Source organism: Cyclopterus lumpus, chromosome 3 (genome assembly GCF_009769545.1).
Source record: "Cyclopterus lumpus isolate fCycLum1 chromosome 3, fCycLum1.pri, whole genome shotgun sequence".
Classification (NCBI taxonomy): Eukaryota; Metazoa; Chordata; class Actinopteri; order Perciformes; family Cyclopteridae; genus Cyclopterus; species Cyclopterus lumpus.
The window spans coordinates 26,301,963-26,314,797 of NC_046968.1; the positions used below are offsets into that span (position 1 = coordinate 26,301,963).

General features: G+C 43.7%; 1 protein-coding gene across 2 annotated transcripts in view; it reads right to left on the minus strand.

Moving 5' to 3' along the window:
* mapk8ip1b (mitogen-activated protein kinase 8 interacting protein 1b) overlaps nucleotides 1-12,835 on the minus strand; it is a 35,934-nt gene that overhangs the window by 20,756 nt on the left and 2,343 nt on the right. Inside the window, exons 1-2 of one of the 2 annotated variants that reach the window (XM_034529637.1) lie at nucleotides 5,531-5,589; nucleotides 624-735 (exon numbers count right to left, since the gene is read on the minus strand). In XM_034529637.1, the coding sequence (XP_034385528.1) occupies nucleotides 624-735; nucleotides 5,531-5,586 (168 nt within the window). In that variant the 5' untranslated portion in view covers nucleotides 5,587-5,589. Of the gene's footprint in view, nucleotides 1-623; nucleotides 736-5,530; nucleotides 5,590-12,835 lie in introns of those variants that run through there. The other variant, XM_034529636.1, reaches the window with a different exon arrangement.

A 12,835-nucleotide genomic window follows, 5' to 3' on the forward strand; every position in this document is an offset into this window, starting at 1 on the left:
GAATGGAGGAGGGGGGTGATGAGGAACAGAGCCGGAGAGATCTGACAGAATAATACATTTACCTCTCTCTACCACTCCACTTCTCTCCCTCTCCTCTAGCAGCGCTCACGTTTTCGTTAATGACCCCCCGCCTCTCGTTTCTATGCGTAATAAAACTTGAGGACATTAGGGCGCTCGTGGGACCCCCCCCAAAAAAACCTCCTTCACTGGAAAATTATTTTTAAAAGAAATATTCTTTATCCGAGGGACTTGAACAAACAGTAAACCGCTCAGTGTGAATTATTCAGATAACCAGGATGCAACGGGGCAATCATGTGTGATCAGACTCTTGTTTTTTTTTTTTTTACTGTTGCCGTCTATCAGGCCTCTCTTGCCTCTGGGCTCTTGTTCTCGGGCCGGCAGGAAGCTGAATGGAGCAGCTGTTCGGCACAAAACGCCCCGTGCAGTTTCATGAAAATGAGGGTGAGCATAAACAAAATTGGAGGCTGTGTGTCGGCCTCATTATCTTTTAACTGGGGACAAATAGATGACATTTTACTCAATCTGCAAATGTTGTATTCACGAGTTACATAAAGATACCCCCTTGTGTTCTTATTAAATATAATCTCGTGAGAACCACTTACCTTCATATCCGGGCCATTGCAGTTGAGGCTCATCCCGCGCTCGTCCGTGATCTCCGTGATCTCCGACAGGTCGTCGTCCTCAAACTCGTCCAGGCTGATGTCATGGGTCAACCTGGTGGAAGGAGGGGGGGGGAGTAGTAAAGGGAAAGGGGAGAGGGATGAGGAAAGAAAAAAATCAATGTTAATCCCTCCGCACTCATCCGAAGCCACAGCAGAACGTCTCACAATCTCCTTTTGACCGGATTATCCGTCTGACAGGGTGGCGACTCCAACGTCTTATTCTGGAAATATCACCAAAGTACAGGAGGGCAGAAACAGTTGTAAAGCATCAGATATGGGACTATTGGTGGGGGGGTGGGGAAGCCGACTTGGCCGGTCGAGCATTAGCGACACACCTGCAGCCGCGAGAAGAACCGGATCATAGTGGGAGTGACGAGTTAATTTTCCTGTTTGTTGTTCATAACAACAGAAACATGTGCCCTCATGAATGTGCTCAGTGGATCAAAGGGCACGATTTGGTTGTTAGTTAGGTTCACGGTGACCAGACACACCCCCCCCCCAAACACATGAGGGGGTTCATCCCCTGGGGACCCCTGTAAATGTAGCGCCGGCCAATTTACCGGCCAACCCTGCTCATCACTCCGGTGTCAAACAGGGGAAATGTTCCGTCCTGCCGTCTGTGGCGGGATTCAATTAGCTTCCAGTAAACAATGCCCCCCCCCCCCCCCCCCTCCACCTCCATCTGTAATTATGTCCGCCTGTTATCTCTTCACGCTGCAGCCTCCTGGGCGTGACAGACCCGAGTATTGGGAGGAAAGAGAAGACGGCAGTCGCCACCGGGAGCATGAAAGCGAGCTGTCGGAGAAACCTGGTGAACTTGGGTGGGGTTTGACCCCCCCCCCCCCCCCTGTTGTGACGATGTAGCCATTTCTGGCTACATCGACGCCGTCTCCTCTTACAAAATGACACACAGCTGCGGCCGTCTTTAGGAATATGGAATAAGGGAGGTAAAGCATCTGTTTGCCTCTTTAATGATGCCCTGGAGGAGGCCGGAGAGAAGGGAGGAAGGGTAGAGAGGGAGGAAGAGAAAGGAGGAAGAGAAAAGGAGGACGAGAAACACAGTTGATCTATCGGTCGGGGATAAAGGATGTCAGATGCATGTACACCGGAGGGAGAAAGGGACTTAAAAACCAGAGGAAGAATCCACCTTCACTGAACAACCCTCCGACTGACACAGTAAAGCTGCAGCATCCTTTTGATCTGTGCACTCGAGTGAGTGAGTGTGTGTGTGTGTGTGTGTGTGTGATTGTGTGTGTCCACGGCTAATCTGGCATACTGCCGCACCAATCATTTATGGCTCTCATGGTTGCAGTGACTCACACTTCCTCAAAACAAACTTTTAGTTGTCCGTTTGATACCGCCATTGATTGACGGCTGACTCCTCCCACGAATCAGTGGAGGGAGGGGGGCACAGTGTTATTGTTTTGGACTGTGAGTTTTGATATCAACAAACAGCAATAAGAACTACACACACACACACACACACACACACACTGGTCTTTACCCACCAGACCCCCACCGGGTTCTGCTTTTGAATAACAACAACTGTAACCTCATCAGTTCACTCCAAATGTAATTTATTTCACAACACAGACCGACGCTGGGGAGAAGGAGCCAAATCGATACGCTCCTCGTTATCGGCGTCACGTCCAGGAAGGAGGGGAGGAAAAGGTGGAGGAGACTAGAGGAGAGAAAAGAAGAGGAAAAGGGAAGACTGCACACCAATTTATATTGACCCCTGAATTGCGGGTCTTGACCTATAATTAGGAATCTCTGCAAGGACAAAAGGAGGAGGGGCGTCTCCAGAGTGGAGCGAGAGGAGGATGTTGTGACTGCGCATCAAACCCCCGGAGCAAAAGTGCAAATAGAAGCAGCGGGCGGTGAAAGGATGGAGAGAGTCATGGGGGACGAGAAAGTGCTGGGAGATAAACCACCTGGACAGGACAGGGTGACCCCTTTGCTGCAGTGGATTGTGGGTAAGGAGGGCTGCGGACGCCGGCGCGCGTGTGTGATAGGTTCTGCTGTCACGCGTCAAGGCTCTGAAACGTCGGCACGGCACGGATTTATGACGGCGTCGGAAACCTCCGATCACACGCGATGAACTCCGTGTCACTGTCAACGAGCGCGTTCGTGGGACGTTCTTTGATCGGTAGCGTTGGATTAGTCGCACCTGTCGAAATGTCTGCTGCGAGAATAACAAAAAAAAGTCATCTCAAATGTATTTTTTTTTTTACGTTTTGCTCTTTTCACTGCGAGGGAGTGTGTCGTCCCTAGAACTCTCAAGCTCACTTTTGGGCATTTTTTTTTGTGCCTTTTTATTTTTCTGACAGCCGTGAAAAAAAGGGGGAGAGGAGGCGTGACAAAACGCACAAAACACCTGACTCCTAAGAGATGCTCCAAACCTTTCAACCGTTTGCATATGTGGATGCACACACACACACACACACACACACACACATCTAAATATATAAAAGGAACATTTATTTCCCTAAACGGAGGTACAAATAGCCGAGAAAATCCAATAGCCTGATGTCCGTGTTGGTCTCCCGCGGGGTTGCACAACCCTCCCTCCCAGCACCCCTGGGTGATCAATTCAATTCAATTCAGTTTATTTTGTATAGCCCAATATCACAAATTACAAATTTGCCTCAGAGGGCTTTACAATCTGTACACATACGACATCCCTGACCTTTGACCTCACATCGGATCAGGAAAAACTCCCCAAAAATAACCTTTCACAGGGGAAAAAAGGGAAGAAACCTTCAGGAGAGCAACAGACGTTCTTATAGAGACGTTCTTATCGTTCTTATAGAGACGTTCTTATAGGGACGTTCTTATAGAGACGTTCTTATACGGAACAAACGAGATGGAGTGGATGTTTGGGCATCATGTGGCCGCGTAACACCCGTAACACTGGCTCGGGGTGTTTTAAAGTTCTTCTATTCATGATATTAAGAGCGTGAATATGATTTCTATACTGGAGTGATGTCCACCTGAGCGGAGTCGCTCTCGTTGTTGTAGTCATGACAATGAGAACTAATAAGGCGTGACATGTTCCTGTAAGTGTAATGGGAACTGCCTTCCTGTCACGCTTACAGGAAGGCAGTTGGCCTTCTGCAGGAAACCGTTACATTAGCTAAGCTAACTTCAATTAATTAACCACAATGAACCCGACTAGTGTCTCAAAATAGTCAAATGATCGTACATTACGGCACCATACTGACCGCATAGTGGGCAAAGTCATCAAATACGAATCTGGGAACTTGTATGCTACATGCTACATGCTACAGCTGTTCCAATGGGCAATATATTTCCTCATTTTATTTCTTTATGTTTTCAATCATAAAGCTTTGCCCCAACTGACTGTTTTTGACTCGTAATGAAGTCCTCGTGTAACAATCAACACATAAATGCTGAAACAGAGAAGTAGTTCTCCAGGAAGTCACGAACAACCTGAGAAAAACCCTGAAAATCCCCTTTTAATACGTAACGATGTATCTTAAGCCTTGAGCTCACCTCTCCGGGGAGGATTTATATCATATTTAACCATGACGACCCCAAAAAAATGTCCCTTCAGAAAACATCTCAGACACATTTTCATGTCGTAAAAAGTTGTAAAAATGTCATCAGAGGGCACCGGCACTGCGGGTCGGATGTTTCAGTTTGTTTAGGATAAAGTCAGCGGGGGTGGGGGGCGGGTTGAACAGGGGGGCGGCCTCCTCGGCCCGCCTCTCCTCCTGTGTCAATGAAGGACGGCGTGACCTCGCGCTCATCAGCCTTCATCTGAATCCAGCCGTGACCCGACAGTCAGCGCAGGTTTTTAGTTTAGTAGAGAGGAGGGTCGGCGAGATGAGGTTTATTTTCACTTTCTTCTGATAGTAACTTGCAGCTCCGCCGCAGTTGCATGCAGTAGGAAAAAGTAAGGCAGTGGTTCAAGAAGAGAGTTGCAAATAAGCTACTAATTATAGACCAAAATCTCAAAAACCACACACACACAACTAGGGATGTTTTTACTCTTGCAAATGTCACTTTCTAAGCACCAACATCAGTGTTGTGCCGTTATAATTGAATCACACGACGTACACATTAAGCCTCACGTTAAGTCGCCACAGCAGATGCATGACCCCCCCCCCCCCCACCCCCCCCCCACCCCTCATCTCCCCCAATAATTCACACATTTATGTTCTCGCTGTGAGATTACGAGGCTGCACAAAGTCCCTCAGCTCATCAGCTTCGTCCTCCTGCAAGGACCAGGACCAGGACTAGGACTAGGACTAGAACCAGGACCAGGACTAGGACTAGGACTAGAACCAGGACCAGGACTAGGACTAGGACTAGGACCGTCCCATCAACCCCCCCCCCTGCACCCTCCACCCACCCCCACTTCATCATCATTTGAAAACAAACTCCGAAAGGCACAAATTAATCCGAACAATGCATCTCCCGCATGGGCATCGCTGTGACAACACACACACACACACACACACACACACACACACACACACACACACACAACAAAGTGTGTCGCCTCTTCTCCGGTCCTATTTTTGGTTCGGCATAAAACCGACAAACCTCTGCCGCCCGCTCCCCCCCCTCCCACCAAGCATACACACACACGCACACGCACACACACACACACACACACACACACACACAGCCATATGCATCCGCTCTCCTTCAAGGGCACGCCTGAGCTGAGCTTTAGGAGGCGAGGAGGCGACATACACTGTAGCGAGGAAGCACGCCAGCCGCTCCGCGCTCACAAGGTCACACGCAGCCGTGTGCCGGTAGAAATGAAAAGAAGAAAAGAAAAACCCGGCGAGAAGAGAATCACAGAGCCGTCCTACCATTTCTCCCACTGGTCCTCCATCCAACCCTCTTCTCCTTCCCCTCCCGAGTCCATACTGTAAGTGAGGAGGGCATCCACAGCTGAGAGGAGAGGAGGAGGAGCAGGAGGAGGAGGAGGAGGAGGATTGGGGTTAGAAAGTGAAGGAAGGAAGGAGGGAGGGCGGGAGAGAGAGAGAGGGAGGGAGGAGCGAGCAGGAGGAGAGCCGGAGGAGAGGGGAGGAGGGGTGCCGCTCCCCCCGGGGTCGATGGGAGAGGCGTCCGACTCAGAGCCGAGGAGAGAGGGAGATGGAAGAGGGAATTATTTTCGAGCGGAGGAGCACCGTAGAGTAGTGTTATATAACCCATTTCTCTCCCTCCCTCCCTCCCTGATGTTTACTCTTATGTGCATCACATTTACTACGCCACCTCAGGAAAGTGCTGGTGTTAGCAGGACATCCAACGCCACGGCAAACGTATAACATAAGCTCAACAGACATCTCTCAATTATTCATGAGCCCCCATTGATCATAAGTCTCCTAATTTCCCCTTATATCTCTCTCTCTCTCTCTTATTCTCTCTATTCATCCTCTTAAAGGAAAACTCCAGATGGTTGTTGTAGTTTTGGTCTCTTATCAGTTAAGATAGTCTTGGTCTCTCCCAAAGTGATCGCTGAGGTCTGGCGACGCGGCGACATCGATATATAAAAGAAAAAAGAAAAAGACGCCCGGTCGTCAGAAGCCCAGACAGGTTGTAAACAAGCCGGTTCAGTTCATCCTCACTGTGCAACCCAAACGTATTTTTATTAAAAGGTAAAACTGAAAAAACGGTATACAGGCGGTCCGGCCTGTAAACCGTGACGGACGTTCACAACGTACATCGAGTACAACGCTGCTGTTGCAGGCAGAAAGAAGAAAAAAAAAAAAATACATTTAAATATCCACCTCTGTTATTTAACATATGCTCATCTTTGCTTGTTCAGGCGCGGTGGTTAAAAATCTGGAATCGCGTGCACACGCAACAGGAACGGTACAGTCCATTAACCCCGTCGACCCCCTGGTGACCTTAAACCCTCTTAGAGGTCAGAGTGCATGTCTGCACTGTATCTGGGCAATAGCATTGTGTGTAGGAGCCACAAAGCAAGAGGATATATTATCATACAGATCATAAAAAGGCTAACTTGACCAACGGTCCAGCACCAAGACGGACAGGGGCCAGATGTTCAGATACAGTTGTAGAAAATAAAACCGGTGCAAAAAAAAAAAGGGAGAGGATATTAGATTTACATTCACACAGAAAAAAAAGAAAAGTCACGACCCCTGTGTATTATATTGTTCCATGTCTGCTGGACACAGATCCAATGTGAGAGTTAACAGCTGTAGGACATGCTAACATATCAGCCCTCAGTCCACTTAGTTATGTTTCTCTGCCCCCTGGTGGCCACAAATCAACATAAATAACAGCAAAAGCATTTTGTTTCTGCCACACGTTCATATTTGCAAGTATTAAAAAAAAAGATCACATCAGGAGTACGATTTATTCGTGTTAGTCTTGAGACTGACGGAAAAGTATCCCAAGATCAATAGTTTAACTGATAATGAAAATAATTACCGGTTGCAGTACATTTGGTAGCTGATCTAGTTAAAACCAGCCCCATATTTTGTAAACATATTATTATAAATATTATAATAAATAAAGGCTGTTGTTATTTTTATTTTCATTACTTTGGTACTATGGGACATCTGATTTAAACCAGATCTTTTAGCCTTGGTCTGTGCATGCGACAAAGGAAGGGCATGTTTTTCTGATTTGAAAACTGACTGGGTTATTACTACAAGATATACTTTATTACAATAGTTTAAAAAGAAGAAAAATAGGAATAAAGCCCTGTTTTTATTAAAGAGAGAGAGAGAACTAGGGGTGGTGCCATCAGGTGGAACGTGCCATGTCAGCAGACAGCCGTAAATAATGAGCATGTCGGGGGGGTGATGGGGTGGATGGGGTGTATTGCAACCAGAGCAATAACTGTCCACTCCGTCAGCTTCTGCTGTGGGTGAAATAAAAAATCAGCTCGATTTAAATTCTCTCTAAAATAAAACAAAAAAAATAAAATAAAACTACAAGTTAATTCTTTAATTCTCCCCCCGAAAAAACATTAAAATCCATGACACATACGGTGAATCTGGGAAACTGAGACTGAGGGGGGGGGGGGGGTCATCAGAAATCTGATGCCCCCCCCCCACACACACACACACACACACACACACACACACACACACCCTCCCCCCTTTATTCACTCACATCCTTTTCACATCCCATACCCTGTGAATCCATCTGGCTGAGCGGATCTCGTCAGCAGAGTCACGCCGGTTTTGAAGCTGCAGTGAAAAGATGAAAGAAAAGAGAGAGAGAGAGAGAGAGAGAGAGGGAGAGGGAGAGGGAGAGAGAGAGAGAGAGAGAGAGGGAGAGAGAGGGAGAGAGAGAGAGAGAGAGAATCTCTGGACTACTCGGTGATCTGCACAGTATCAAACAAACACCTTATGGGTCTGATTTATATTCTTAATACTTTTTTTTCTGAGTTGGACTGCACTATTATTAAACACGTCATATACATTTGCAATATGACTTTTTTTTTTTATTGGAATATCATCATCATCATCATCATCATCATCCTCAGATGATTCCCACTAACATGTCAAATCATAGCGCAGTTGCAATATCAGTCAAAATAAAAGCGCTTACGTGTTTAACGTCCACCTGAAACTGCAGGAAAATGTAATAATACACAGCAAATGGCATTAAAAATAACAATAAGCTAAATATTGAACTGCATATCTTCAAAGCATTAGACCAACTGTATATATCGTACTGTACAGTATTTGATTACGGATAGTTAATGGGTCATAATCTGTGGATAACTGCCCTTTCCATCATATTTTATTAAAAACTAATGTATGTATAATGTGTTATAATAAAAGAGACACTTGTGAGATTTAGTTCAGATGTGTAGACATCAGAATATAGTTCACTGGTTAAGAGCAAATGAAGACGGCACACAGCACAAAATAAAAAGTTTCAGGTTCGTCTCCAATAACTTTTGGGATGACTTCTCCTATGGAACGATGCAGCTGCAGGTTTACACCTGTCCCAAAAAAAATAATCAGTGACTCTGGAAAGGTTGACTGTAATAAAGTGAAGTAATAAGAGACGTTTTAGTATAAACAATTCACGCGAGATCTCTAAATCTGGCATTTTTTAAATATGTGTGCAAATTTATGTGCCAGACTATATATTTGACTATATCATTGATGGTGTTCAATACATCCAAATACAGACTAACATACACTAAATAAACCAAACTAATGCTCTGGGCCTTGAAAGTTCCCCAAATCCATCTGCATGCCTTTTGCACAGCACTGGAACGGACAATTGGAATTGGAAGATTGACAGCTCTGTGAGCCAATGGGACGGCGGCATTCGGAGGATCAGATACGCTGAAATTAGGTTAGTTCCAGATGAGCCAATCGATCACCGGCGCGCAATGCATGCTGGTTACATTTGAGTACCGACGCAGATTTTTCGAGTCAGGCTCCACAGTGGCTCTCCACCGACTCCGTGGCCCCAGTGCATGATGGGAAAACGCCTGGCCAAAATGGGCTCTTAAGATTCGACAACAAACACCAGGTGTTGCAGAAAATCCTTATTTTCTGTGTAGTTGTAATTGTCTCAGGTTTATTCTAAAACCATATATCGTGTGGTTGATAATAATAATAATAATAATAATAAAGCTTATTTATATAACACAAGCAGCAAAGTGTTTCACAGGCTGAGGATGCAGCTACACACACATTTCTACATAAATATATATATTTACAAACACATATGAATAAATCCCAACGAGGTCGGAACAGGAAGTCACTTTTTCTTGTTACTTCCTGCGTATTCTTTTGAAAACTGTCCCGACTTAACCACAGTTTTTTGTCAACGCCCCCTAAAATCAAAACGTACCCATTGACAACTAACTAAAGTGACTAAAACCACACAATAAAATGCCCATGCATGATGGCTGCTCTACCCACACACACACACAAACACACACACACGAATACCAAAGTGTAAGAATCTCCTGTGCGCCCTCTAGTGCCACAGGTGATTAATGCAGTGCTGGAGAATTTAAAAAAAAAACTTTTAAATACAACGGTCTCACTAAAAAGATATATATATATATATATATATATATATATATATATATATATATATATATTTTTTTTAATGCGTCCTTCCTACGAAAAAAAAAAGGTCCCCTGCTGTGTTTATAGCAACCTTGAAAGGAGAAGGATTTGGGGGCTGTAACTATAGTTTGGAGGTTAGGAAGTTACGTAAGAAACAAGTCAACGTTTAGGGTAAAATAATAAGTCGGTGTTACTTGAGTGCATGAGTAATGTAATAAATAATCTTCTGGTTTTCGCCCAGGACACGAACAGCGGCCTCCTGGGTGAAAGTCCCGTGTTTTTCAGCCCTTCCATTTACCTAAAACCTCCCCCCCCCGTGCGTAGACCACTTAAAAAAGGTGTTGTGTGAATGGGAAGGACAAAAAAACAAGCCATTTTTGTTTCTGTAGGAAAAATAAATACATTACACTGTTGGCAAATAACTTGAGACTATAGAGCATTTTAATACAGCATTAAGGTAAATCTGCACACTAGCTTGCTTCAGCCCAAACGACACACAGCATGGACCCTAGCGTTAAGGTCACGTAAGTTCGCGCCGAGTTACGAGAGCCCAAGGCCGAACTCAGTGGGAAAAGACAAAATAAAGGAGCGCCCGGTCCCACCACACACTGCCCTTATCATTGACTAGGGCAAAGGGGAGGAAGATACACAGTAACGTAGCGTCCCAGACGTTGGTCAAGGTCACCTCATCCTGCCGACAACGCCATGCCCCCACCCTTGCATCCCGACAACATGCACACATACTGATGGATGAAGACCACAACCAATGGACGTGAGCCAGTGTGGGTGGAAATACCTAGTGCTCCAACCAGGCCGCTTCTAGCTAAAATAAGCTCCGCCTGCTACAATAGTCTTAACCAATGGGACCTCATAAGAGAAATCCTTTTTGAAGCTTTAGCGCACGCTGTTTAAGCGCCTTTTTCCTTGGACATTCAACCCGGTTGATTGTTTTGATTAGGACCGTGCACGTATAACTGTACAGGATGCAATACTCTGCTTTTTATTACTGAATAAATATTTGTGATTTTACCTCTCGACTCCGCTTGTCCGTTGAAAGCCTGAGCCGCACACTTGTTCCCTGCGTTCCGACGCACAACATTTCTCTCTCTCTTTAATCTAAATTTCGGGGGGAATCAATTTTTCATTCAAATGTCTATTTGTTGCTCCGCCCAGACTTTTATTCAAAACTCATATGACAACTTTAGGAGCCTCGTGATGTGAAAATGTTAAAGAAAAAGCGTCCACTGAATCTCGACCCGACCAGGCCTCCGACAGGTGGTGGAGAGACGGAGGTGGTGGGTGTCGACCACAGTGGGCGGAGGCAGCGAGGGAGGGTGGCGGCCGGCATATGGCCGTCCTGGGCCCGGGCCAACCCCCCCCCCCCCCCCCCCCCCCCCTTGAGGTTGTGGATTATCACGGCTTTACTTTCTCTCGCCGACTACAACTCTGAAATATCAAATCAACGCAGTTCAGTCTCTTAATGTCGTTTGAAGAGAGGACAGCGGACACAATTCCTTTCATTTAATTTATTACTTTTTCTTATTTTATTGTCTGGATTTTTTGTTCCAAGCAATTTACGAAAAAGCTACATAAATGAAGAGTTTCACTCTCCGCTAATCCTCTACAATAATAATCCTCGTTGCACTTGGAACCACAGATGAGTCTTAACTCCGTTGCTTCTGTTGCTCGTTTATTCCCCTGATGGTTTGATCTCTGCTACTTTGTGACATTATTATTTATATATATTATTATATATAACACATATATATATATTATATATGTGCGCGCGTGTGTGTGTGTTTGTGTGTGACACACACAAACACACACACACACACACACATCAAAACACGTGACCAGCATGCAGCTAATCCCTGTCCCTGCTCAGCTCTCCCAACATGTTGATTTGACCTGTGCTGCAGGTTAAATTATAGCTCTGACTGATCAACTGTCCTGATGAAGCCTCAACTCTCTATACTCTATTCTCTCTATTCTATCTATTCTCTCTATTCTATCTATTCTCTATTCTATCTATACTCTATTCTCTCTATACTCTATTCTCTCTATTATCTATATTCTATCTATTCTCTATATACTCTATTCTCTCTATTCTATCTATTCTCTATTCTATCTATACTCTATTCTCTCTATACTCTATTCTCTCTATTATCTATATTCTATCTATTCTCTATATACTCTATTCTCTCTATTCTCTATTCTATCTATACTCTATTCTCTCTATACTCTATTCTCTCTATTATCTATATTCTATCTATTCTCTATTTTATCTATACTCTATTCTCTCTATACTCTATTCTCTCTATTCTCTCTATTCTATCTATTCTCTATTTTATCTATACTCTATTCTCTCTATACTCTATTCTCTCTATTATCTATATTCTCTCTATACACTATTCTCTCTATTATCTATATTCTCTCTATACTCTATTATCTATATTATATCTATTCTCTCTATTATCTATATTCTATCTATTCTCTATATACTCTATTCTCTCTATTCTATCTATTCTCTATTCTATCTATTCTCTATTTTATCTATACTCTATTCTCTCTATACTCTATTCTCTCTATTATCTATATTCTCTCTATACACTATTCTCTCTATTATCTATATTCTCTCTATACTCTATTATCTATATTATCTATATTCTATCTATTCTCTCTATTATCTATATTCTCTCTATACTCTATTATCTATATTCTATCTATTCTCTCTATTATCTATATTCTCTCTATACTCTATTATCTATATTATCTATATTCTATCTATTCTCTCTGTTATCTATATTCTCTCTATAATCTATTCTCTCTATTATCTATATTATATCTATTCTCTCTATTATCTATATTCTATCTATTCTCTCTATACTCACTATTCTCTCTATTATCTATATTATCTCTATTCTATCTATTCTCTCTATACTCTATATTCTCTCTATACTCTATTCTCTCTATTATCTATATTCTCTATACACTCTATTATCTGTATTCTCTCTATATTATCTATATTCTCTATATACTCTCTATACTCTATATTATCTATATTCTCTATATACTCTCTATACTCTCTATTCTCTC